The 23,351-nt window shown below is 39.2% G+C and overlaps 1 protein-coding gene across 1 annotated transcript in view; it reads right to left on the reverse strand.

Moving 5' to 3' along the window:
- Window positions 1–1,105: 1,105 nt before the first annotated feature.
- The window catches only part of ferry3 (FERRY endosomal RAB5 effector complex subunit 3), a 28,111-nt gene continuing 5,865 nt past the window's right edge, over window positions 1,106–23,351 (reverse strand). Inside the window, exons 4-14 of the mRNA XM_003221380.4 lie at window positions 21,768–21,949; window positions 21,324–21,423; window positions 21,118–21,236; window positions 19,568–19,674; window positions 18,379–18,576; window positions 15,623–15,751; window positions 12,833–12,907; window positions 11,222–11,424; window positions 6,730–6,787; window positions 3,988–4,055; window positions 1,106–2,675 (exon numbers count right to left, since the gene is read on the reverse strand). Of these exons, the coding sequence (XP_003221428.2) occupies window positions 2,583–2,675; window positions 3,988–4,055; window positions 6,730–6,787; window positions 11,222–11,424; window positions 12,833–12,907; window positions 15,623–15,751; window positions 18,379–18,576; window positions 19,568–19,674; window positions 21,118–21,236; window positions 21,324–21,423; window positions 21,768–21,949 (1,332 nt within the window). The 3' untranslated portion in view covers window positions 1,106–2,582. The remainder of the gene's footprint in view (window positions 2,676–3,987; window positions 4,056–6,729; window positions 6,788–11,221; window positions 11,425–12,832; window positions 12,908–15,622; window positions 15,752–18,378; window positions 18,577–19,567; window positions 19,675–21,117; window positions 21,237–21,323; window positions 21,424–21,767; window positions 21,950–23,351) is intronic.

Consider the following 23,351-nt stretch of genomic DNA (forward strand, 5'->3'; position numbering starts at 1 on the left):
TGCAAAGCAGATAATATAAGATTATAAATGGGTTATATAGCTGTGTGGAAGGGCCTTGAGTCTACACTGCCATATAATCCAGTGCAAATTAGATAATCTGTGGAAGAAGCCTAAATTAGGCCTAAATCTGCCTGTCCCCTAACTGAACCCTGGCTGTCCCTTGGCTGACAGGCTGGTTGCTAGGCGACCAAGTGGGCAGAGATTAGCCCTCTAAACCGGCAGCAATTGGATAAAAAAATTATTGCTCTCCCTCTAATTAGGACTTTATTTTTCTTTTCTTTTTGTTGTATCAACCTTGAGGCGTGGATGATGGGTTGTGTTGTCAAATTTTGAGGTTGGGGGGCCTGTACGTTTGTTGTTTTGTGAGTCGCCGTGATGCCATCACTCTTTTATATATATAGATATTGTACTATACCATTATACCATATTATTATTAGTAATATTACATTTAATATATAATATATAATTAATATTATTATATTATACAATATTATTATATTGTATTATTATTATTATTATTAGCCCCCCTGAGTCCCTTATTAGGTGAGAAGGGCGGGGCAGAAATACTGTAATAAATAAATAAATATTATATTGTATTACATTATAATATTATTATCAATATTATATGTATACACAATATATTATATTATTACCATATTTTTCTTTTACAATAGTTCATTTACAATATTGGTAAAGGAAAGAACAATACAATATTCAAAAATAAAAATAATTTTAACCAACATACTGCAAACTTATCAGGATTTCAATGGGAAGTGTGGACCTACTTCTGGCCAATGAGATAATCAAGTAGGATTGTTGTTGTTGTGCCTTCAAGTCATTTCAGACTTTGGGCGAGCCTAAGTCTAAAACTGAGGGCAGGGGCCAGGTAAATGGCCTTGGAGGGTCGCATCCGGGCCCCGGGCCTTAGTTTGGGGACCCCTGGGCTAGAGGAACCCTAAAACATGGTGGAAATATCCTACACCCTTGCATGGAATGTGTAAAACCTGTGTGCTTGATCTTTGGGTACCCCAGTGGCCTTGAGACATGAAAATGCCTTCCATAGCTCTCAGAAAACATTCTGGAAATAAACACACAAACAAAAAACCCAGTTTCCAAACCAGTTTATTTCTCTTTTTGCAAAAAACAATCAAATAAAAAAGTTATCTCGGGGCCCCTGCAGGTCACATTATATTCATCCATGGCATAGGGTTAGAGGCAATTTTTACATTACTGTGATAATCTCAACAGTATAGTTCTTTGCTGAATTTATTTCAGCTTTCCCCTTTGCTACTTCAATCCATTCTGCCCTCATGTACTAAAAATTACCTTGTTGCCCATAGGCCCCAAAGACTACCTTAATTTATTTTTTATTCCTGCTCTGTACTTTGTAAATTTGTAAAATATCACCATCATCTGTTCAGGTTCTATTATGTCATTAGGAATAATCTGTGGGAATAGGACTAGGTCAGTATTTCTCAACCTGGGGTCTCCAGATGTTTTTGGCCAACAACTCCCAGAAATCCCAGCCAGTTTACCAGTTGTTAGGATTTCTGGGAGTTGAAGGCCAAAACATCTGGGGACCCACAGGTTGAGAACCACTGGATTAGGTGAACCTGTGTCTTTTCTATATGAATGTGGATAAGGGGAATGCTGGGTCTAGCTACCCCAATAGTCCAAACCCTACTCATAGCCACTTCTGGTAATGCTCACTGTCACATGACCCATCAGTTACTGCCATATACAACCCAAGAGATCAAAACTTTCCACCCCTGTTCTCAATCTTATGAAGTGAACTGTGAGAAAGGCTGAATATAAATAATATATATTAAATAAACCACCCAGATTCAGATGCAGTATCAATTTTGTTTTATGGGATACAACAATATTTTCTTGCATAAGCCTCATATTCAATAACTATGGTAGATATAGCCATAATTGTTTACTTCAGAGGTTTTGTTGCTGTTATCCACTACACCACCTTGCCTCAGATGCTGTGGCATCATTCTAAATGCACAAAGATAAGATTACTCAGGGATTATAATGTAGCAGAGAGACAATGTTAAGCTACTGTACACACACACAGCAATGTGTGTCTTTAATCACTTCCAGTTAACATGTGCTTAGGACAGCAACTCCTGTATTGGAGCCAGAGGAGAAGATTAGTTGTAACCATTTCTACAGAAAGCATAGAAATATACAAAATGTCAACGCTCTATATAAGTTGCTATTTTTATACAACGTAAGAAAATTCAGTAATATACTGACCATGACATACAAAGTCTGTGCCAACACAATCTAAAACATTACATATATTTCTTGGCTAGTATATAAACTTATATTATGGTATGTAAACTCCAATTCCTATCATAATTTCTATTTTTTTAACAAGTTGTTTCCAAATCTTGGGGAGATCTCAGAGCTGCCTGCAATATGTTAGGAAGGCTTATGCCAAGAAAGGAAAAAACAAGAAACAACCCACTTTTCTTCATATAAAGATGCTGCCATTGTCTTTTGGACCCAGCTTTTGTTAGGAACATTTCTGTTACCTTCCAGCAGTTCCTTTCTGGATTATTTGAGGGGGCTTAATGTTTAGATGTCAGAGTGAGTGTAGATGAGACACGGAAAATCTGTGGCAACATATTGCTCAGCTGGAAAAACATTTCTTCAGAAATACTCTGTAAAAATGAAGAAAAAAACACAAAGAATCAATGTTTCCTTGCTCTCTACAGATTATCCAAGTCAAGTTTAAGAGTTTTTTATTCCTTCATATTCACACAATAACCATATGTTTTATTTAGACACTCTGTTCACTACACCATGAAGGAAAATGAGGAGGAAAAGGATACTTCTTCGGTTCCTCCTAGAAATAAATGGATAGTGTTTCAAAGAACTATGATGACTTTTGAAACACAGAAAATGAGTTTTTCTATCTAGTAAGAATATCTTCTGCTAAGCACTAGGCTGAAATTTATTTAATTATCTGTGAATCTCATTTTGGTCTCTTGCTACTTATATAGGAAAGATATACTTTCCCACTAATTTAATATTAGGCTTATAAGGAAAATATCCAGCTTTATTAAGAACCAGTCAGAGGCACACATACTAAACCAGTGGTTCCCAACCTTTTTTCTACCAGAGACCACTTGACAAATCAGTTTTTAGTCAACTTCAGATTCGGTTTGGTTATTTGGGGTGTTGATTCAGAAAATTGCATTGGATAGACCACATCAGCTCTAGTTTCTGATACAGAATATGCCATCCAGTAGTCATCATCTGCTCATCCACAGAAAACCATATTTAATAATCTAGCGCTGATGTGGTCTATCCAATGCAATTTTCTGAATCAGCAACCCAAATAACTCAATAAACAGGCCTAAAAAAGAAGACACCAAGGCGCCCCTGCTTCCAGGTGCCACATGGAACAGCTCCGCTCAGGGGAGGGAGGGAGGGAGGGAGAGGCAGCAGTCAGGAGGCCTGTTGCCATGTCTTTCGTGGGTAGTCAGTCTCTCCCCTCCCGACATCCCCATTGCCTTGGCACTATAAGAGGGTTTCACGAGACCAGTCATTCTAGTTGCAATAGTGTAGTAATGGTGAGGCCGCGGATCATATATTTGTTATTGGGGACCACTGGTGGTCCATGGACCACAGGTTCGGAACCACTGTACTAAACTGTGGTGCTTTACCCTTCATACTGTATGTTCAATCCTTGTGCTTAGGGGCTGTGATAACTCCAAGTAGCTTGCAGCATGCATTTTGCATACTTGAAATATAGCTGAGTGGAGATATGAATCCATGTTTCCATTTACTTATCTTCTGTGTTTAAAAAAAGCCTCGAGAATTATAGAAATAGCAATGTGGGATTGGAAGTCTTTTACATCCTGAACAGACAATCATTTTTCAAACTTTCAATTTTTAAAAAAATGAGACAAGTAATGAGCCTGTTGTATAACCAAATAATGAAACAAATACAATGTCTAATAATAATACCTGTGGAACCAAAAATTGAACAGTCCGAGAAATCCCTCCATCCCAGGAAGCCATTTCCATCATGAATCCTAGAAAGGAAAAGTCACCAGGTGAACAGGAAACATAAATTGGTTTCAGATAGTTCATGTCGGTTCTATGAACAGTATACAAAGAGAAAGTAGATAACCCAGCATCCCATTACTTCTCCAAGGAGCCCACAATCCTATCAACATTTTTAGCCTTATAGCAATTCTGGTGAGTAGTCCATGGCTACCCTTGTATATATCAAGGCTGAGATAAATTTGCACTCTAGATCTCCCAAGTCTAAATATTACAACATGCTGGTTCTCAGATTTTGCAACAATGAAGCAAACCATACTGAAATTGAATGTAAAGAGTTACATAAATATTTGACTGATCCATCAAGCTCTGTGCTATGTGTTCATTCACTCAGTCATCTCTGACTCTTCGTGACCTCATGGACCAGTCCACGCCAGAGCTCCCTATCGGCCGCCCCCGCCCCCAGTTCCTTCAAGATCAAGCCAGTCATTTCAAGGATACCAACCATCCATCTTGCCCTTGGTCGGCCTCTCTTCCTTTTTCCTTCCATTTTCCCCAGTATCATGATCTTTTCCAAACTTTCCTGTCTTCTCATGATGTGACAAAAATACTTGATCTTTGCCTCTAATATCCTTCCCTCAAGTGAGCAGCTGGGCATTATTTCCTGGAATATGGACTGGTTGGATCTTCATGCGGTCCAAGGCACTCTCAGGATTTTCTCCAGCACCAAAGTTCAAAAGCATCTATCTTCCTTCGCTCAGCCTTTCTTGTGGTCCAGTTCTTGCATCCATAGGTTACTATGGGGAATACCATTGCTTTAACTATGAAGACCTTTGTTGCCAGTGTGATGTCTCTGCTTTTCACTGTTTTATTGAGGTTGGCCATTGCTCTCCTTCCAAGAAGCAAACGTCTTTTGATTTCCTGGCTGCAGTCTGCATCTGCAGTGATCTTCGTGCCTACAAATATAAAGTCTGTCACTGCCTCCACGTTTTCTCCCTCTATTTGCCAGTTATCAATCAATCTGGTTGCCATAATCTTGGTTTTCTTGATGTTTAACTGCAGCCCAGCTTTAGCACTTTCTTCTTTCACCTTGGTGATAAGGCTCCTCAGCTCTTCCTCGCTTTTGGCCATCAGAGTGGTATCATCTGCATACCTAAGGTTGTTAATGTTTCTTCCAGCAACTTTAACTCCGGCCTTGGATTCATCAAGCCCTGCACGTCGCATGATGTGTTCTGCATACAAGTTGAATAGGGAGGGTGAAAGTATGCAGCCCTGCCGCACTCCTTTCCCAATCTTGAACCAGTCTGTTGTTCCGTGCTCTGTTCTTACTGTGGCTACTAGGTCTTTATACAGATTTCTCAGGAGACAGACAAGGTGACTTGGTATCCCCATACCACCAAGAACTTGCCACAGTTTATTATGATCCACACAGTCGAAGGCTTTAGAATAGTCAATAAAGCAGAAATAGATGTTTTTCTGAAATTCCTTAGCTTCCTCCATTATCCAGCGGATATTGGCAATTTGGTCTCTGGTTCCTCTGTCTTTTCTAAACCCCGCTTGTACATCTGGCAACTCTCGTTCCATGTATTGCTGGAGTCTGCCTTGATCTGTGCTACCCGTTCCAATTAGTAGCAACTACCCAAGGACCCAAGACAGTTTTTTTCTTCCAGTCCTATTATGATAAAACAAAAAAAGGCCAAGGATTGAATCTTCTGCTTTCAATGTTCAAACACTAAACTGTAGCCATGTTATATCCCAGCCAGCCATGGCTTCAGAGCCTGAACAGGAGCTGAACTCTGACACAGATGAGGCTTATTATGACTTTTCACCCAGTTCTGAGAACCCTTTGCAGCTCCGGGATCCCAGAGCAATCAGCCAGGAAGAGCTGTTAATTGGAAGGGAGTCTCCTACTCTTCCTCCCTTGTCTGTGCCAGATGTTCTCAGCTCGCCTGAGAATGCGGATTTTAATTGAAGAGAATTTCTGAATCGTGAGAGAAGCGCAAAACAAGGCCTTCGTAGGAGTCAACGTCTGGCGTCCCGAGGGGATAATGGTTAGAGTTCCCATGGGAAGTTTTTGGGAGTATTGCTCTCCCTATTTTGGATTCAGTTTAGGATCCATAAAAGTGTTTTGCTTGGTGGCTTCTTTGCGGTGTCAACTTTGCTCTCTTTGAGAGAGATTTTCCTGACTCCAGCTCCTGTTTGATTCCAAGCTGAGTTCCCAGTTCCGTCGGGCTGTGCCATGCCGTGACTCTCGAGTAGAACCGGACTTCAACCTAGTACCTGCCTTGTTCCTGATCCAAGTTTTGCCTCGGCTTCGTCTAAGTTCCTGTCTGTTTGTTAAGAAGTATTCTAGTGGATTTGAACTTTGCTATTTCCAGCCTTGTTTTCTTGTTTCAACTCAAGAACATTCTAACTGCTTTGGAGTGAACTTTTGCCCTTCAGACTTTGGATTATAATATTGGACCTTTTCTTTCACTTTATTGGACTAATCTTTGATTTTCCTAAAAGAGCTACTTCCTCCTCAAACTCCATACATATTTTCATCTGGATTTATAATTGCTTTAATAAAGATATATGTTATATTGACTCCTGTTTGGTTTTCGAGTGCTCACGCTGCCTTGGGGTGCAACAGGCCATTCCCCACAGTAAATAGAACTGTTATATCCAATAGTTAATAAATAAGCATGATGTAAGTTCACTAACCTTTCACACACTTAAATACAAGCTCTGCCCTTTTCAGGCACCAAGATATAGTCATCTCCTTAAAAGAGAAAATATTAGAAAAAATGTAAAAAGCTAGGAAGACATGCAAACAAATGAGCCAAATTAATGCGCCATTATGACAAGTAACTTGAATGCCTTTAGATATCAAAATATTTATTACCACTATTTTGAGTGTTATATTAAATTTTTGGGTACTAGCCTTCTTCAAACCACTGTTTCCTAACCCATTTCTTGACAGCCTTCTTCTATCCATCACCGTCAAAATGTACTTATTCTATTGAAGTCATCTGTTTGTTTGTGTGTGTGTTCTGTGTTATCATCTTCCAGAAGTAAATTAAATGACCAAATCATTCCAAGAGATTGCTAATAGATTCTCCCTAAAAGTTTAGTTTTGAAATCTCAAAGCAAGTCCATATGCCTCTGCTCATAGAAGTGAGAAGCTTGGGGTTTACTTTGAAGAAATGACTGCAAGTGCCAAAGTTGTGCATTTCAAAACAAAATACACTTGGGAATACATCTGTGCTGAAAACAACACTTTTAACGCAAGATGACATAAAAGCACTTTCCTGTATATGAATCTGCCCAACGTTTTAGGACATTCAGCTGAAATCCATCTCTATGTCCCACCATTTCAGGGAGGACATTTATCAGGAATGCAAGAAAAAAAGGCTTTTCAGCAGTGGTGCCTATGAGTTTGAACTTTCTTTGACAATCTATCCTCTGGCTTTGACCTGCTAAGATGATTTGCTACTGGTTTTTAAAATAGTGTTGTGAATTTAGTGGTTCTTGCTTTTATTTTCTTGTTTTGCCTATTTTGTTTGATGTTGCATTGGGCTTTGAGAATTGCTTCATTTAAAATTCTATTCTACTATCCACTATGTGCACTGACAGCAGAAAGGCAAGATGCACATTTGATAAAACAAATACCAGTGATTTTAATTTAAACAATTTAATAGTCAGCATTATGCCATATGATACCAAGATGATAGCAGTAACTGACATTCTTTTATGTAGATTCAGTAAAGTCGAAAGCTGAAATTAGAAATTTTAAGCTGGAAACATTTAAAATCAAGGTTGTCGTGATGCAATTCCTTAGAGTCTGTTTTTGCTGTTCTCCTGGTTATGCAATATATGAATCAACAAAGTACAGCAACAAAGTACAGATATAGGGTTTTTCCACAACCTTAGCGGAAGAAATACTGGATCTCCATTGTAATTTATCTGCCCACACACACTCTTGCTCACATGCAAGGTGGGTGTGTACTGGTAATCTGTGCCTTGGCAAAAATGACAACTGGGCTCTAAAAAGGAAGCTTTTGTTGTTTGAAAGACAAATTAGCAACACATCTGGTGTCAGTGAGGTAAGAGCTGATGTCATAAAAAGACATTCTGAAAAAAAACAGGAAGTAATACTTGGATGATGACCATTTTAGGTAAGAACCTGTATGCATTTCATTTTATATGTAAAAAATAAAAAAAACAGCATTTTGAATAAAGAAAGGCAGCACATAGATAGTGTCATAAAGGTAATCTGCTCAGGACCATAGAATCTTTCAATTGTAGGAAATTGATAAATTATTGTTATAGCTGGTGGAAAATGGCAGCAATAGCCAGAGGTATGTTTGTTTCACTCTCCCATTAGCTCCTTTTTCAACCTTATGAACCACAACAATCAAGAGAAATGTTGACAACTAACTGTTAATTTTAATTTTATTTTTCTCACTGGGGAATTTTTAACATGAACAGTGACACTGAAGAGAAAAAAGAGAAGGGGTGCAGGAACAATAATCCTGCAAGTTTGCTTTGGTGTTCGAAGGAACTAGAAGCTGAAGCAACCTTTGCTTATTCTAAACTTTTTGCAGTGGAAATAAGAGGCACTTGTTATAATTCTTTCGTTTGCTTATATTTTCATAGTTGTATTTGTTGTAAATGCAAACACTGTGCAGATGCAAAGGAAGAGATCATAAGGGACATCCAGTCCAATCCCCTGCCACGCGTGGAAATAAATTCTAAGCACTCCTGACAGATGGACATCTAGCCTTTGTTTAAAAACCTCAAGAGAAGGAAACTGAGCATTTATAGAGGACTGTGGGCTTTCCTGTGGCACAAAGTGATGGGCTCTCAATTCTAGGAAATTCAGGTCTGGGAAATGATGTTTCTCTCTGTGAGAAAACTGGCTCGAAAAGTGCAGGGCCTCAAGGTCAGCCCGAGGAGGCAATAGTAGATAAGGATTTGAGGGAAGAGCTGAGTGATAAGGAGCGTTCCTAGGAGAAGCTACCTGTAGCTACGGGCATCAACAAAACTGTTTACAAATCAGAACCAAAAAATAGAGTACACTGGGCTGAGAGATTACATGGGAAAGTTGGGGAGAAAATTCACTTTTACAAGCTATTAAACAATAAGTTGTTCACTTTAAGGGCAGTTCAGACAACACTGCATTAGAGTGAGAACCTAAGCCTGAGCTCTCTTGTTCATGGTTCAAGTCACACCTTGATTTTGGATTTAATATATCCTGGAAGTTTTCTATATTTCTGTTCATGTACTCCTGCTCAAGTCTTACCAGTTATGTCTTCCTGATTGTGTATTTATGCTCTATCTGTGAATCCTGGTTCGGACTTCGTCACCTTTGGAACTTCATGAGACATATATATTATTGTTTCGTTCTCACTTTTTGCTAAACCTTTTTGGATTATAGATCTTCCTTCCTTATTCCTGATTTTTGTATGCTTTTTATCTGTTTTTACAATAAAGTGTTTGCTTTTATTCCTGGACTCTTGTGTGGTGCAGTGGTCATACGTGTTTCCAAGCCTGGAGTGCAACAGAAACCCCATCACGTTTCAAGGCAGAATATTCCACTGCCAAACAGCTCTGACCATCTAAAAGTTTTTCCTAATGTTTTTTATTTGTTTATTTTTATTTGTCCCATTTATACCCCGCCTTTCTCACCCCGAAGGGGACTCAAGGCGGCTCTTTTCTCTTTTCCTGCAATTTGATCTATTGTTGCGTGTCCTAGTCCCCAGAGCAAAGTAAAACAAGCATGCTCCCTCTTCCTTATGACCCCCCCCTTCAAATGTTAAAACATGGCTATCATGTTCCCCCTCAGTCTTCTTTTCTCCAAACTAAACACACCCAACTCCCTCAGACTTTGATTATGTTGGTTGCCCTTCTTTGGACATGACTTTGTTTTGAGAAACCCGTGCTGACCTTTTGTGAATATGGCGTTCCTTTCTAAGTGCTTACAGATTGTCTCTTTAATGAACTGCTTGAGAATCTCTCCTGGGTTTGATATTAGGATGAATAGGCAAGAATTGTTTGGGTCCTCTCCTCGCCCCCCCCCCCCCCGCCCTTTCTGAAGATAGGGACAACATTTGCTCTTTTCCAGTCTTCTGGAACTTTTCCTGTTCTTCAGGAGTTTTAAAAAGATTATTGCCATTGGTTCTGAAATTATTTCTGCCAGTTCTTTTAATATCCTTGGGTGTAATTCATCTGGCCCTGAAGACTTGGATTCATTTAAATTAACCATATATTAATTTATCTTTGTTTATTCTGTGCTACCTTCCCCCTTTTCCCCTTCTGCATCCTCTTCTCTATTATCCCCAAGTTGAACCCTCTTAACTTTTTTGGGAGAAGAGCGAGGTAAAGAAGGTGATGAGCAGTTCTGCCTTTCCTCTGTCCTCTGTTAGCATTTTACCACCACATGTACACATGGAGCCCCCTGTGGCGTAGTGGGTTAAAGCCTTGTGACTTGAAGGTTGAGTTGCTGACCTAAAGGCTACCAGGTTCGAATCCCACCCGGGGAGAGCGCGGATGAGCTCCCTCTTTCAGCTCCAGCTCCATGCGGGGACATGAGAGAAGCCTCCCACAAGGATAGTAAAAACATCAAAAACATCCGGGCGTCCCCTGGGCAACGTCCTTGCAGACAGCTAATTCTCTCGCAACAGAAGGAGTTTCTCAAGTTGCTCCTAACACGAAAAAAACCCCACATGTACACAACGGCCCTACCATTTCCTTGTTCTTTCTTTCGATATGGACATAATTTTTAGAAGCCCTTTTTATTGTTTTTACTCTCTCTGATAAGTTTGAGTTCATTCAGTGCTTTGGCTTTTCTAACTTTCTTCCTACACATCCTGACTATTCATTTGAATTCCTGTTTGGTGATTTCTCCCCTTCTCGTACATGTCCCTTTGAAATCGTAGCCCAACTGAAAGTTCCTTAGACATTCATTCTGGTTTCTTTAGATACCTTCTGTTTTTCTCCTCATTGGAACTGTTTGAAATTGTGCCACCAATATTTCACTTTTCAAAAACTCATACACAGAGGGCATGGGGGGATACAGAAAAAACCTAGTTTTTAGGAAGTGGGAGTGGTGGGGGTCCTCCTAGGTTTCCACAGTTGCCCATCCTGAACATAGTAAAAGACTCAGTAATAACCATGTTTGAAAGGAAAAAACAATTGGTGATCAAATGCTTACCTCAGACATGTCATGTACCAGCAAAAGAGGAATACTAATGGTAGTAATGTCATGAGTGCAACACACTTTGAGGATATTCCGGAGGCCCATGATTGCAGGATCTCTGGCCGTAATATTACCCGATCTCACATTATCATCCACACAGAGGTGAAAAGTTACATGAATTTCAGAGAGATTCGAATGGCGGGTGATGTAAAATTCTCCTGAAGGAATCACATCATATTAGACAATTCACAAACTCCAATAAGAATACCAAACACATCTGAGGGCTATATTGTGTCAAAATCCTCAACCAATTCTTTTTCCACAACCTCTACACCAGAAATCCCAGCCAGCTGGTAAACTGGCCAGGATTTCTGAGAGTTGTAGGCCAAAACACCAAGTTGAGAACTACTGCTCTACACAATTTATAAAAATAATTTTCAAAACAAAATTATATGTATAGTGTCAGAATGAGGCCAAATCCTATATTCTCATGTACAAGTCTAAACATTTTAATCAAATATCAACCCAAAAAACTCAGGTCAAATTATCCATGGCTCATAAAAAAGAAAGCATTCCCTTCTCTGAGTACAGTGGTCCTTGGTCCACCTAAAAGAAGCACTGACCCCCTATACTTTCTCCACTACGGAATTACCTTTTTTCTTAGTGGAAGGTAAATCTCACATGAGATTTTAAGTCTTATATTATGCTGCTAATTTAATTCAACTGCTTGCCAGAACAAAATTTAACTCAATGTGCTAGCATATTATGGCAACAGGCTTTGATCTTCAAAGCAGAAATCTGAAATAAGGAGCAACTTAATGGTGCAGAATAAAAGAGATTCCATGACAGTAAAGTAAAACCAAACCATAAAAATGTATCCTCATTAAAAACCAACATATTATTATAGAATAATCTTCTGTGATCACAATCTACTTGACATGCATGATATTAGCAATTAAAGGATTTCCACTCTACATCATTAAATCTAGTCCCATTCACTAAAATAATATCCAGGACATCTGGATATTATTTACTGTATATACTCAAGTATAAGCTGACCCGAATATAAACCAAGGCACTTAATTTTACCACAAAAACTGGGAAAACTTATTGAATTGAGGGTGGGAAATGCAGCAGCTACTGGTAGATTTCAAAAATAAAAATAGATAGCAATAAAATCACATTAATTGAGGCATCAGTAGGTTAAATGTTTTTGAATATTTACATAAAACTGTAATTTAAGATAACAATAAGACTTTAATAAGATAAGACTGCCGAACTCTGATTACTTATATACTCAAATATAAGCTGACTCGAATATAAACTGGCCCGGACCCTCACTCGAGAATAAGCCAAGGGGGGCTTTTTCAGTCCTAAAAAGGGGCTGAAAAACTCAGTTTATACTTGAGTATATAAGGTAATATGTCACAGCAAAAATAACAAAGAATATTATATTTTAAAGACCAACATATCTAGTACACTATCTGTTACATAAAGTATTACTGATGATCAAAAGAAGAAAAAAAACTGCCCTTCTCACAAATAAGTAAATGCCATTTCACAATAGATTACTATCTGAATTCAAGAAAGGGGCATATCTTACTGAAAAGAATGCACAGAACCTACCAGGCAAAATATTTGATAAGTTCTGTTCCATATTCTTTGACTTATCCTCACTGCTACCATTTTTGTTTCCCACATCTGTACGGAAAATAAATCAATACACATTAGGATATCATACACCACTGAATGCATCTCCATTATACAGGATCACAGAGATCACTGTGATCTGATTATTTTAGAATCTGCTAGGCACAAGGCCTAAACACTGGGACGATTGCTATAAAAGAAGTAAGCAGAGTTGTTGGAGTGAAGCTAGCAATCTTTAGCTACTGGTTGGCTTGGTATCCTTGCTGGACGTGAATACAGTGTTCCCTCACCACTTCGCGGTTCACTTTTTGCAGATTCACTATTTCGTGGTTTTTCAATAAACTCTAAAAGACTATTATAAATCATAAAAAATTACAATTTACAGCCTAAGGAAGGGAGGAAGGAGAGGCCAAAGGGAGAGAAAAGGAGCCCAAGCGGCAATGGGAGGAGAAGGAGGTGATTTATCAACACACGATTAGTTGATAAAGACTTAAAACAGTGTATAACTACTAAAATAATGTATAAATATTAAAATAAATATAGTGCCCCTACTTTGTGGATTTTCACTTATTATGGGTGATCCTGGAACGTAACCCCAGCGATAATTGAAGGAACACTGTATAGTCAATTTTTTAGTAGCCAATGTTTTTGTAGTCAATGTTTTCAATACATTACGATGTTTTGGTGCTAAATTTATAAATATTATTTGAACCGTTTTAACTTTGGGTACTGCTAACTCAAGGCCCCTTTGTGTATAAGAGTTTAGTACCTACAAGGTAATAAGATACAAGGTCTCTACCAAGTATAGAACCAAGCTCCCGAGTCTGGCTCATGATCTTTCCAGGGCACAAGCTGGGATGAACTGAACCAAAAATTGGGGAGGGGATGAGCAAGGAATTTACTGGGTAAGTATATTCAATACTGAGCAGAATACCAAAGAGTAGGGAAACCCAATGATTGGACCAAAGATCCTCTCAAACCACTTCCCATCAATTCCAGAGGGTGATGACGACTTTTTCCTCAAAATATTGTCATGGAGAAATTGTAAACACTTATATTTGTAAACTTTTGCACATGTTGCCCAGAAGCCACCGCATCTAAAAAATCATGGCCCAAGCTCTTAACAAACATTTTTGCAAGGGTAGCCTTTAAAAATTCCGATTAATACAGGGACAAGTTTCAAGTCCTATCCGGTCCTCTAACATCACCTAATGAATGGATTTGTGGAGTGTTTAATGTGACCCTGGGAGCTACAATACATACATTCATGAGTAAACATGCCAACAACTGGGACTTGATCTCTCAGTATCAAAATTTATTTCCAAAGGAAATCAAGTCCAATAGAACCCCTAATCCATTTATTCCACAGCCTTTATAATTTGAGCTTATTTGTGTTGCCAGTTTCCAGAAGTTTTTGGATGAAACGAGAGAAAATATATATCTTGTGTTGTCAAAGGCTTTCATTGTCAGGATGTGCCCGTCTCAGCTATTTCCAACAAGCTGAACCATTCACACCATGCCAGTTAATTGGAAAGGGAGTCAAGGAACTGCTTACTGATAACAGCTATCTGGACTGAGGAAGGAACCATTATTTGTTGCTTGCTTGTCTCGGAATGGAGTGTTAGCCATTAGGAGTAGAGCAGAAAGGGGGCCATGGGGGGTGATATGATATAATAGTGGTTTGGCGGGATTTATTCAGAACTAGCTTTTTTTTCCAACTTAGTAAGAAGGATCAATAAAGTTGTTTGCAAGGAATTATCTTTGTGAGCCTGCTTTTTGTCCGAGGTCTTCCAAGGTCTGAAATTCATGGCTGGAACTGGGTTGCTGTGGGTTTTCTGGTACCTCACAGCCTCTGAGGATGCCTGCCATAGATGTGGGCAAAGCGTCAGAAGAGAATGCTTCTGGAACATGGCCATACAGCCCGGAAAACTCACAGCAATACAATATATATCTTAATTGGGAAACAATCTAGAATCATAAAATTGGAAGCAAATACAAGAGATATACAGTCCAACTCCCTGTCATGGAGAAATGCATAATCAAAACATCCTCACAAATGGTAATCTAGACTCTGCTTAAAAACCGCCAGAGAATCTGAAATCCTCCTTTCATTTCTGTAAGTCATGTGAATTAAATCAATGGTGGTGGCAACTAGATTATCTTAAAGGATTCCATTTCCTACTTCAAAGGGAGTCTGAATTCCCTTCCCCTTATTCTTCCTGCTGGTTTTTGGTGAAGACAACACCCCACCCTTCTTCGGGTAGAGAGTTGGATGATCACAAGGCTTCAGATTAAGTGGGAGAACATAAACTAAGAAAATCTGTTAGATGAACTGAAAGTTTATGCTTTAACAGAAAACATCCGTTTCAGTGGCATAATTCCAGTCTCTACTGAATGCACAGGACACCTCATTTGCAGTATGCACTATTGCATAACTAATCAAAACAGAAATGCTATTTACTTAACCAATTCTTGTGAGCCTCCGCAAGTTCAGAAATTTTATGAAGTTTGGTTTCAGGGTCATTGAAACATATTGATACAAACCTAGCATGCCTTTCCCCCCTCAAACTAGAGTCATCTATGGGTTTATTCTGAAGTGTATTCATTTAAGGAGCTAGTCACTGAAATCAAAGGGAATTTTATTACACAACATTTTCCAAAGAGGACAGTTCTGTTACTTTACTGAGAAAGAAACGAAGAATCTCTCTCTCTTACTCACACATCACGTACACATAATCAACAAGAGTAAATCTAATTGTTACTAACCATTTAGCCTTTTGGACTTGCTGCTGTGCTGCACTCGAGCATAAAGTACAACCTGTTGAACAACTTCAAGCTGTTCCTGAATCCCAGGAAAGTGGAAGTCTGTGCATTCCTGGGATACTGTTGCAAAATCTGAAACAAATAATAACCTTAGTCACCTGGAGTTATTGAACTTGTGTCCTGCTTTTAATACCTCAGATTGAGGCAGAAACCCACATGACTGAAGACTCCTTTATGCAAAAACATTCCCCCTTTACATGGAAGGGAAAGGGATTCTAAGCTAACTTTTTCCTCTGAATTTTTCTGAGCACCTGAATAAAAATTAAGACGAACAAAGTTAAGAAAGGTGAACGAGAAGATTAGACAGTATATTTCCTGTGCAAATTAATAGCATAATTAGTATTTTAGAAATGGAAGTGTCATCTTACGGTGTGAAGTGAGGGGGATTAGAGAAAACAAGGGGGAGAAGAGATAATAATAATAATAATTTTATTTTTATACCCCGCCCCATCTCCCCAAAGGGACTCAGGGCGGCTTACATGGGGCCAAGTCCAGACATCAACAATATAAAAACAAAGCAATAAAACAAGTCAATCAACACTAAAAACAAGTCATAAAAGATCACATACAAAAAATGTAATGATAAAATCTTGGGTTGGCTCCAAAAGAAACTGGGCCGAAAGTGCAAGTTATGTCGGTATCATCAGTGAGGGGTGGTTACCCAAGCTATCATACCCATTAAAGTGCTGGGGAAGGCATACACAAGGGACTATTGCTGGATAGGCAACAGGTCGATCCTACTATGGAGATCAGTCGCCAAAGGCCTGTTGGAAGAGCCAAGTTTTCAGGCTCTTCCGAAAGGTGAGGAGGGTAAGGGCCTCCTAGAAGAGGGGGAAATTCCTTCTTTTCCTCCTCCTGCGTTACTGCAGTCAGTGTCAAAACATGAGACAAGCAATGACCATCACTAACCCAAGGACTCGCTGGGAACGCTAGGAGTGGTGGAGTGGGGCGCAGCAAGCATCTCATGCTTCTCTTGGCCAAGGAAAAACTCTCCATCCTTCTTTGGTAAAGATGGGTGCACATAGCTTCCCACACTTCTCTGTGCTGAAGAAGGACTCTCCATCCTTCTTCCGGCCAAGGGGTAGGCATGGATGGGAAGCAAGACAGATCCTTGGGAATGAAAAGGAGGCCAGCCACCATGCTCACCTATTCCTCTCCCTCCTTACATTGCCTCTCCTTTTCTTTCTTCAGGCAGGTGCAGGTTCCCTGGTCTTTGCGCCACAATTCCAAGCAAGGGTCATGCAGTATGAACACTGAAAGTAGGATTCTTCCCATGGTTCTTGGTTGTGAAAGGGGGTGCTGATGGAAGCTGCCAGGGCTCCTATTGTGCTAGCCACACTAATGGGCACATTTCCTTCAGTATCCCTCCAGGCAAGCTGGCCAGCATGCGATGCTACCCACAGGAAAATCCAAATCAAGGAAGAGGGTGGCTAAGAAGGGGAAAGTGGCAACAGTGTGGGAGGTTGCCTGGAATTGCAGTGGAGGCAGCATGGGAAGTATATCCTGGAAAATGAGACAGAAGGGAGGCGAAGGAGAAGGAGGATACTACTGCATGAGATTTTTGCAGCAGTATCTTCTTCCAAGAGGTAGAAGTGATGGAGGCATGTGTGAAGGGAGTAATCACTCCAGGACCAATGAAAGAATTCCAGAAATCCCAGAGCTCTGCCCTTCCTCTTATGGTATAAAAAACCAATAGCATCCACAACTCACTCTAGGTATATAATAAAATGCTTCTGTTTACTGCAGCAAGTGGAAAGAGTAATTAATTATAGGATATGCCCCTCCCTGTAACCAAATATGTTATCTGAAGCAAACTATGATATCATTGTTTGCTTCAAATAATGGGATAATGGGCATAGGATAAGTGCACCTTTGCATTTATCCCATTCCTTTACCCATTGTTTACAGCCTAGCCATGTTTACAGTACCTTACCATCAGATGATCGCCGTTTTAATTGAGTTCTAAGTTGTTGTTTTATATGCCTATTTGTTTTATTTAATTGTATTTTATCTAGTGTTTTATTTTATGCTCTGTTTTTAGGCACATTTGTGCCATGTGTAAGCCGCCCCGAATCTCTTTTGCGAGATAGTGGTGGGATATAAGAATAAAGTTGTTGTTGTTGTTGATGATGATGATTATTATTATATTATCATAATATATATCCCACTTTCCTCTCTTAAAAGAGACTTGTGCTACAAACTTTTTTCTCTCAAGTCTCAAAGATACTATACGATCCCTTTGTATATAATTTAATATTACACATCTTTAAATTTCTGACTCTGCTTGGCTCCTTGTTTGACAATGAAGACCCTAAATGTAGAGTTTGAAACACAGAAAACATGTCGCTTTCTCTTCAGCACTGGTTCAGGTCCATGCACTTGACCATTCAAATTTATATCCAACTCAGGAATGAATGGGAAAGCTCATGTATGCTTGCAAGTATTAGAAACTCATCAGATAGTAACACGAGGATAGAAAGCCTGCAAACCTTTACTTGTAGTATTCAAAGCTTAACTGCAAGACTGTTCCATCAGTGTTTTTTCTAATTATTAAAAACATATAACAAATTAAAGTCATTTAGTTATTCCGACAGGGCAAAAGTGTCTGAGGAGGACCAAAAGACGTTGGAAACAACTTGTTGGTATAATTTTACATCCAACTCAACAAAAACATGTCAGATTCAAATAATATAACTTACCTCTTTTGATCCCACTGTATGAACTGATGCGATTGTCCACTAATAAGACCAAGCCACAAAGAGAAGTGGAATAAAGGGACAATGCAGTCTGTAGCCTGTGAAGTTTGACTCCACTGCGGTGATTGCGTTTGTGCTTACAGAAGTCCAACATATCTGCCCTCAGTAATCTCAGGTTATGCATGGTTTTAAGTTGTGCTCCTAGGCAGGGTAAGAAGAACAGAGGATGACTAAAAGAAAGATCACTAGGGGATTGAAGGACATACATAGGTGTTTTGTTACTTTGTTCTTTTTCTGTTGGGACAAGACCTACACTAACACACACAAATCAGTAATCATCTCTACACTGCCATATAATCCAGATTATCACAGTAGATAATCCACATTATTTACTTTGAACTGGATTGTATGAGTCTACACTGCCATATAATCCAGATTATCACAGTAGATAATCCATATTATTTACTTTGAACTGGATTGTATGAGTCTACACTGTCATATAATCCAGTTCAAAGTAGATAATCTGGATTGTATATGGCAGTGTAAATGGGGCCTTAGACTATAATCATCATCATCATCATCATCATCATCATCATCTTTATTTATACCCCGCCACCATCTCCTCCTTTATTTATACCTCATCACCAGGGACTCGGGGCAGCTCACGAAGCACTCAAAGGTGCAAACGCACAAAATACAAAAAGTGAAGAATAACATAAAAAATAACAGCCAACATAAACATCACACATCACAACACCCACCCACCCCAAGTTAAGATCAGTACAATACAACAATAGCTGCAGGTATAAAACAACAGTTATCAATATCAGTGTTATAAAGTGCTTGGTGAAATAATCTATAGGTCCTCAATTATATTCATTAAAGGAATCTGAATATGGTCAAAGCCTTGTCGAAAAAACCATATCTTCAATTGTGTACAGAAGGCTTGGAGAGTTGTTGTGAGTTTTCCGGGCTGTATGGCCATGTTCCAGAAGCATTCTCTCCTGACGTTTCGCTCACATCTATAGCAGTCAACCTCAGAGGTTGTGAGATATAACATGGCCATACAGCCCAGAAAATTCACAACAATCCTGTGATTCCGGCCATGAAAGCCTTTGACAACAACTTGAAGAGTATTAGACTTAGACTAGAAGTTATAATGTTCTAGGTAAATTTAAAATATTTTACTCACCCAAATGAATAGTGAAACTTTCTTCCAACTGTCTCTGGTCTTCAAAAAGTCCTCCATTTCCTTCTATAGATTCCCTCCATTGATTAGGCTGAACATTTATTTCCTCACTGACACCAAAAAAGAAAATAATAAAGAAAAGGATGTCCCCAGACATTAATGTTATTGATAGGAACACTTATTTTTCTGCATAGCTGAGTATCAAATTTCAGTATTCTCAATTCCTAAGACCTGTAGGTGCATTAGTTTTTTTTTAAAAAAAAATCCTATGGGTATAGTCACAAAACAGCTACACGGGTTACAAAGTCACAAAGCAACTCTTACAGAGCGTATGACAAAGTACTGGGTGTTCTACTACTATCCTGTGTGTATAATTTACTTGTGTCTATTTTTTTTCTTCCACCTCAACCACTCCACACTGTGCAGAAAAAACACATACGCACGCGCACACACAAAAAGAGAGTACAAGAAAGAAAATATGTATAATTGATTTTCAATCCTGAACACAACTACAAAATCAAGCTGCTTCCTCATGCAACAGTCTAAATAGGGGCAGTAGAGAAAAGGCAGGTTGGAACCTCACCCAGAGGAGATGGGATGGGGGATTCACAACTTTATAACAAATTCTAGATTAATATGGTCATTTTAACCTAAGGAACCTGCCATTTCTACCCCATTTACCAATCGTCACTGTTAGTTAGGATGAGAACTAAAATAACGGATCTCCTTGTTGCCTCTTTCATCTTTTGGACAATGAAATTGTCTGCAAGGCAAGTGAGGAATTTGTTGGACCTGATTTTCTTGGTATAGTTTGTCTTCCAACAAATATCAGGATAGTTAATATTTCCCATTACTACTACATTTCTCCTTTCTGAATATGTGGCCCTTTGTTCCAGAAAGACATCATCATCCAAGTCCTCACTCTTGCTTGGACGTCTGTAGCAGAACCCCATGACATCCCTGTTGTTTCTTTCCCCCTTAATTTTTACCCACTTTCAGCTTGGCTTCCAGGATTTAAATCATGGATCTCCTCAGAGGTGTAAACACCCTTGGTATACAGTGCTATACAATCCTCTTTTCCAGATTAGTCTATTCCTAATAGGTTATAGTTCTGTATTTCTACATTTCTCTTTGATGATTTCTCCTTTATTTCTTGCGCATGCCCCTTTTAAATCTGAAGCTCTTTAGGCATCCATTCTGGTTTCTTCAGACAACTCCTATTTTTCAGATTCATTGGAACTGTTTCAAATTGAACCCCCATACATATTTTTTTCAGAAAGCCACATCTTTCATAAACCCATTTTTTTTTAGTATTCCTGGCCATGAAATAACACTCAGTTTTTCCTAAGACTGCCGAAATCAATTTTCTTAAAATCTAGAATGTGTGTTTGACTATGCTTGACTTCCCCATAATTCAAGTTTATTTTGAGTGCATTCTCCTGGAGACAGAACTACCTACCAGAAGTGCCTGAGGAAATGTTTACCTTCAGCCGAATTTTTCAGCCTGAGTGATTGAACAGTTGCATAAATAAACAAAAGTAAAAGATGTGTACCCAATAGTAATGTTAGGATTTTTAAGGTCCTCATGAAGTTTTATCACCCATTCCTGATACTCCTGTTTCTGGATACCTGTGGTTTGTTTCAATTCATTATTCCATTTGTTTTCCAACACCTAAAAAAAGAGATGCCAACTCAGCAAATTAATGTTTACCAATGAGTGATTCCAATTTATTTCAATGTAACTTGTAATGTCATTTACCTGCTGGGATTCAAAGTGCTGAGCTGCCAGCATGTTTACATCATGATCTGATAATGTTTTTCCCAATTCTTGCATTACCTTATCCATTTCAGCTCCTTGCCTAGAATCAATTATTTGTCATTTAGTCAGCAGTAAGTACATTTTCCAGGTATAAGTATTGTTTAGTCAAACTTCAAGACTAGATACTATCTTACTAGTAAATAGGATTTAAAAATAGAACAAGCTTTATGTATCAAAACATCTATAGCACAATCTCGTTTGAAATTAAAGTGCACTTTTTAATGGTCCTGTATATTGTATTACATTTGACTGGCATGCTGTTCATCTGTTGCAGGCAGTTTTAAACATAGGAGTTGTTTATTTATAATTATTTTTAAAAGGAAAATAACCACCAATTAACTGAAAATGTTACTGAATAAAATACACATACACAGATAAAAATACCTTTCTCGTAGTTTTCTGAGTTCCACATCTCTTTCACTTATTAATTCTGAAATGCTAACAAAATAATTGTGTTCCAGGTTTAAAAGAGTTTCAGAAGCAGGGGAATGGATTAGATCATGATAGACATCTGCAAAATCTTCATCCCAACTTGAGTCTTCAGGTCTTGTGTGTTCCAATACTGCCTGAAAAATAACAATTATGTGCATCTTATAGATAATAACCTTCCATTCAGAGGCTTAGGGAACTGGAACGTTTAGCTTGGAGAAGAAAAGGTTCATTAGGTGAAGGTAAAGGTTTTCCCCTGACGTTAAGTCCAGTTGTGACCGACTCTGGGGGTTGGTGCTCATCTCCATTTCTAAGCCGAAGAGCCGGCATTGTCCGTAAACACCTCCAAGGTCATGTGGCCGGCATGACTGCATGGACCACCATTACCTTCCCGCCAGAGCGGTACCTATTGATCTACTCACATTGGCATGTTTTCGAACTGCTAGGTTGGCAGGAGCTGGGGCTAACAGCGGACGCTCATTCCGCTCCCGGGATTTGAACCTGGGACCTTTCGGTCTGCAAGTTCAGCAGCTCAGCGCTTTAACAGACTGCGCCACCACCAGGGGCCATAGGTTCATAGGTGACATAATAGCCATGTTTAAATATTTGAAAGGATGTCATACTGAAGAGGGAGCATGTTTGTTTTCTGCTCCTCTAGGAGGGAAGAATGCATCTACACCAGCACTATACCTAAAGTAGGCAAAAATTGGCTGCACGGTATTTACATTATGGGCCAACTTTCACATGATATGAGGCATAGCTGCTTAACATGGCTGTGCCCCGCATTAGGTAAGAAAAGGCTGATGTAAGCAAAGGCATACCTCATAACCTGATAATTTAGAGATGGGGATTGTCCCCCTCCTTTCCCACTCTCCTCTCCGAGTTGTGAGGGTGCCTTTGCTTACATTGGAAAGGCACCCAGGATGGCCGGGAGCTCTTTGGCACTAACTACATAACTACAGTGACAAGCAAACAGCACAGGTAAGGGTGGTTGTCCTTCCCTTGGCTGGACAGTACAGACTTCATCCCACTGCTATAGCAAGATGGAGGTGGGTAGTATAGTCACTTGCAGGGCCAGTCCGCAGTGCTGCTCCTCTGGACTAGCTCTGCACTAAGTAGCATGTATAGATAGACCTTAAGATTTCTCCATTGTCAGGGAGAAATTCCAGGCAATAAAAGCTGTTTGACAATGGAATATACCTCAGAATGCACTGATGTCTCATTTTCTGGAGGCTTTTAAACAGAGCCTACACTGCCATCTGTTGGCCACCCCTGGGTGCTTGGGTTGTGTATTCCCGCATGACAGGGAGTGTTAGACTGGGTTACATATAAGCAAAGTAACATATTGTTATTAAGGCTGCGATCCTAAAGCACTTACTCTTATAAGTCCTATTGGACACAGTGGGCCTTGTTTCTGGGAAACATATTCAACACTGAATTGCAAGGTTGCGTTTCTACACACACATAACCTGGGATCAATTTCAATGGGCATTACTAAGTATACGACTACAGCAGAGCTATTTTATTTTTAATGTTACT

This window comes from Anolis carolinensis, chromosome 5 (assembly GCF_035594765.1).
Source record: "Anolis carolinensis isolate JA03-04 chromosome 5, rAnoCar3.1.pri, whole genome shotgun sequence".
NCBI lineage: Eukaryota > Metazoa > Chordata > Lepidosauria > Squamata > Dactyloidae > Anolis > Anolis carolinensis.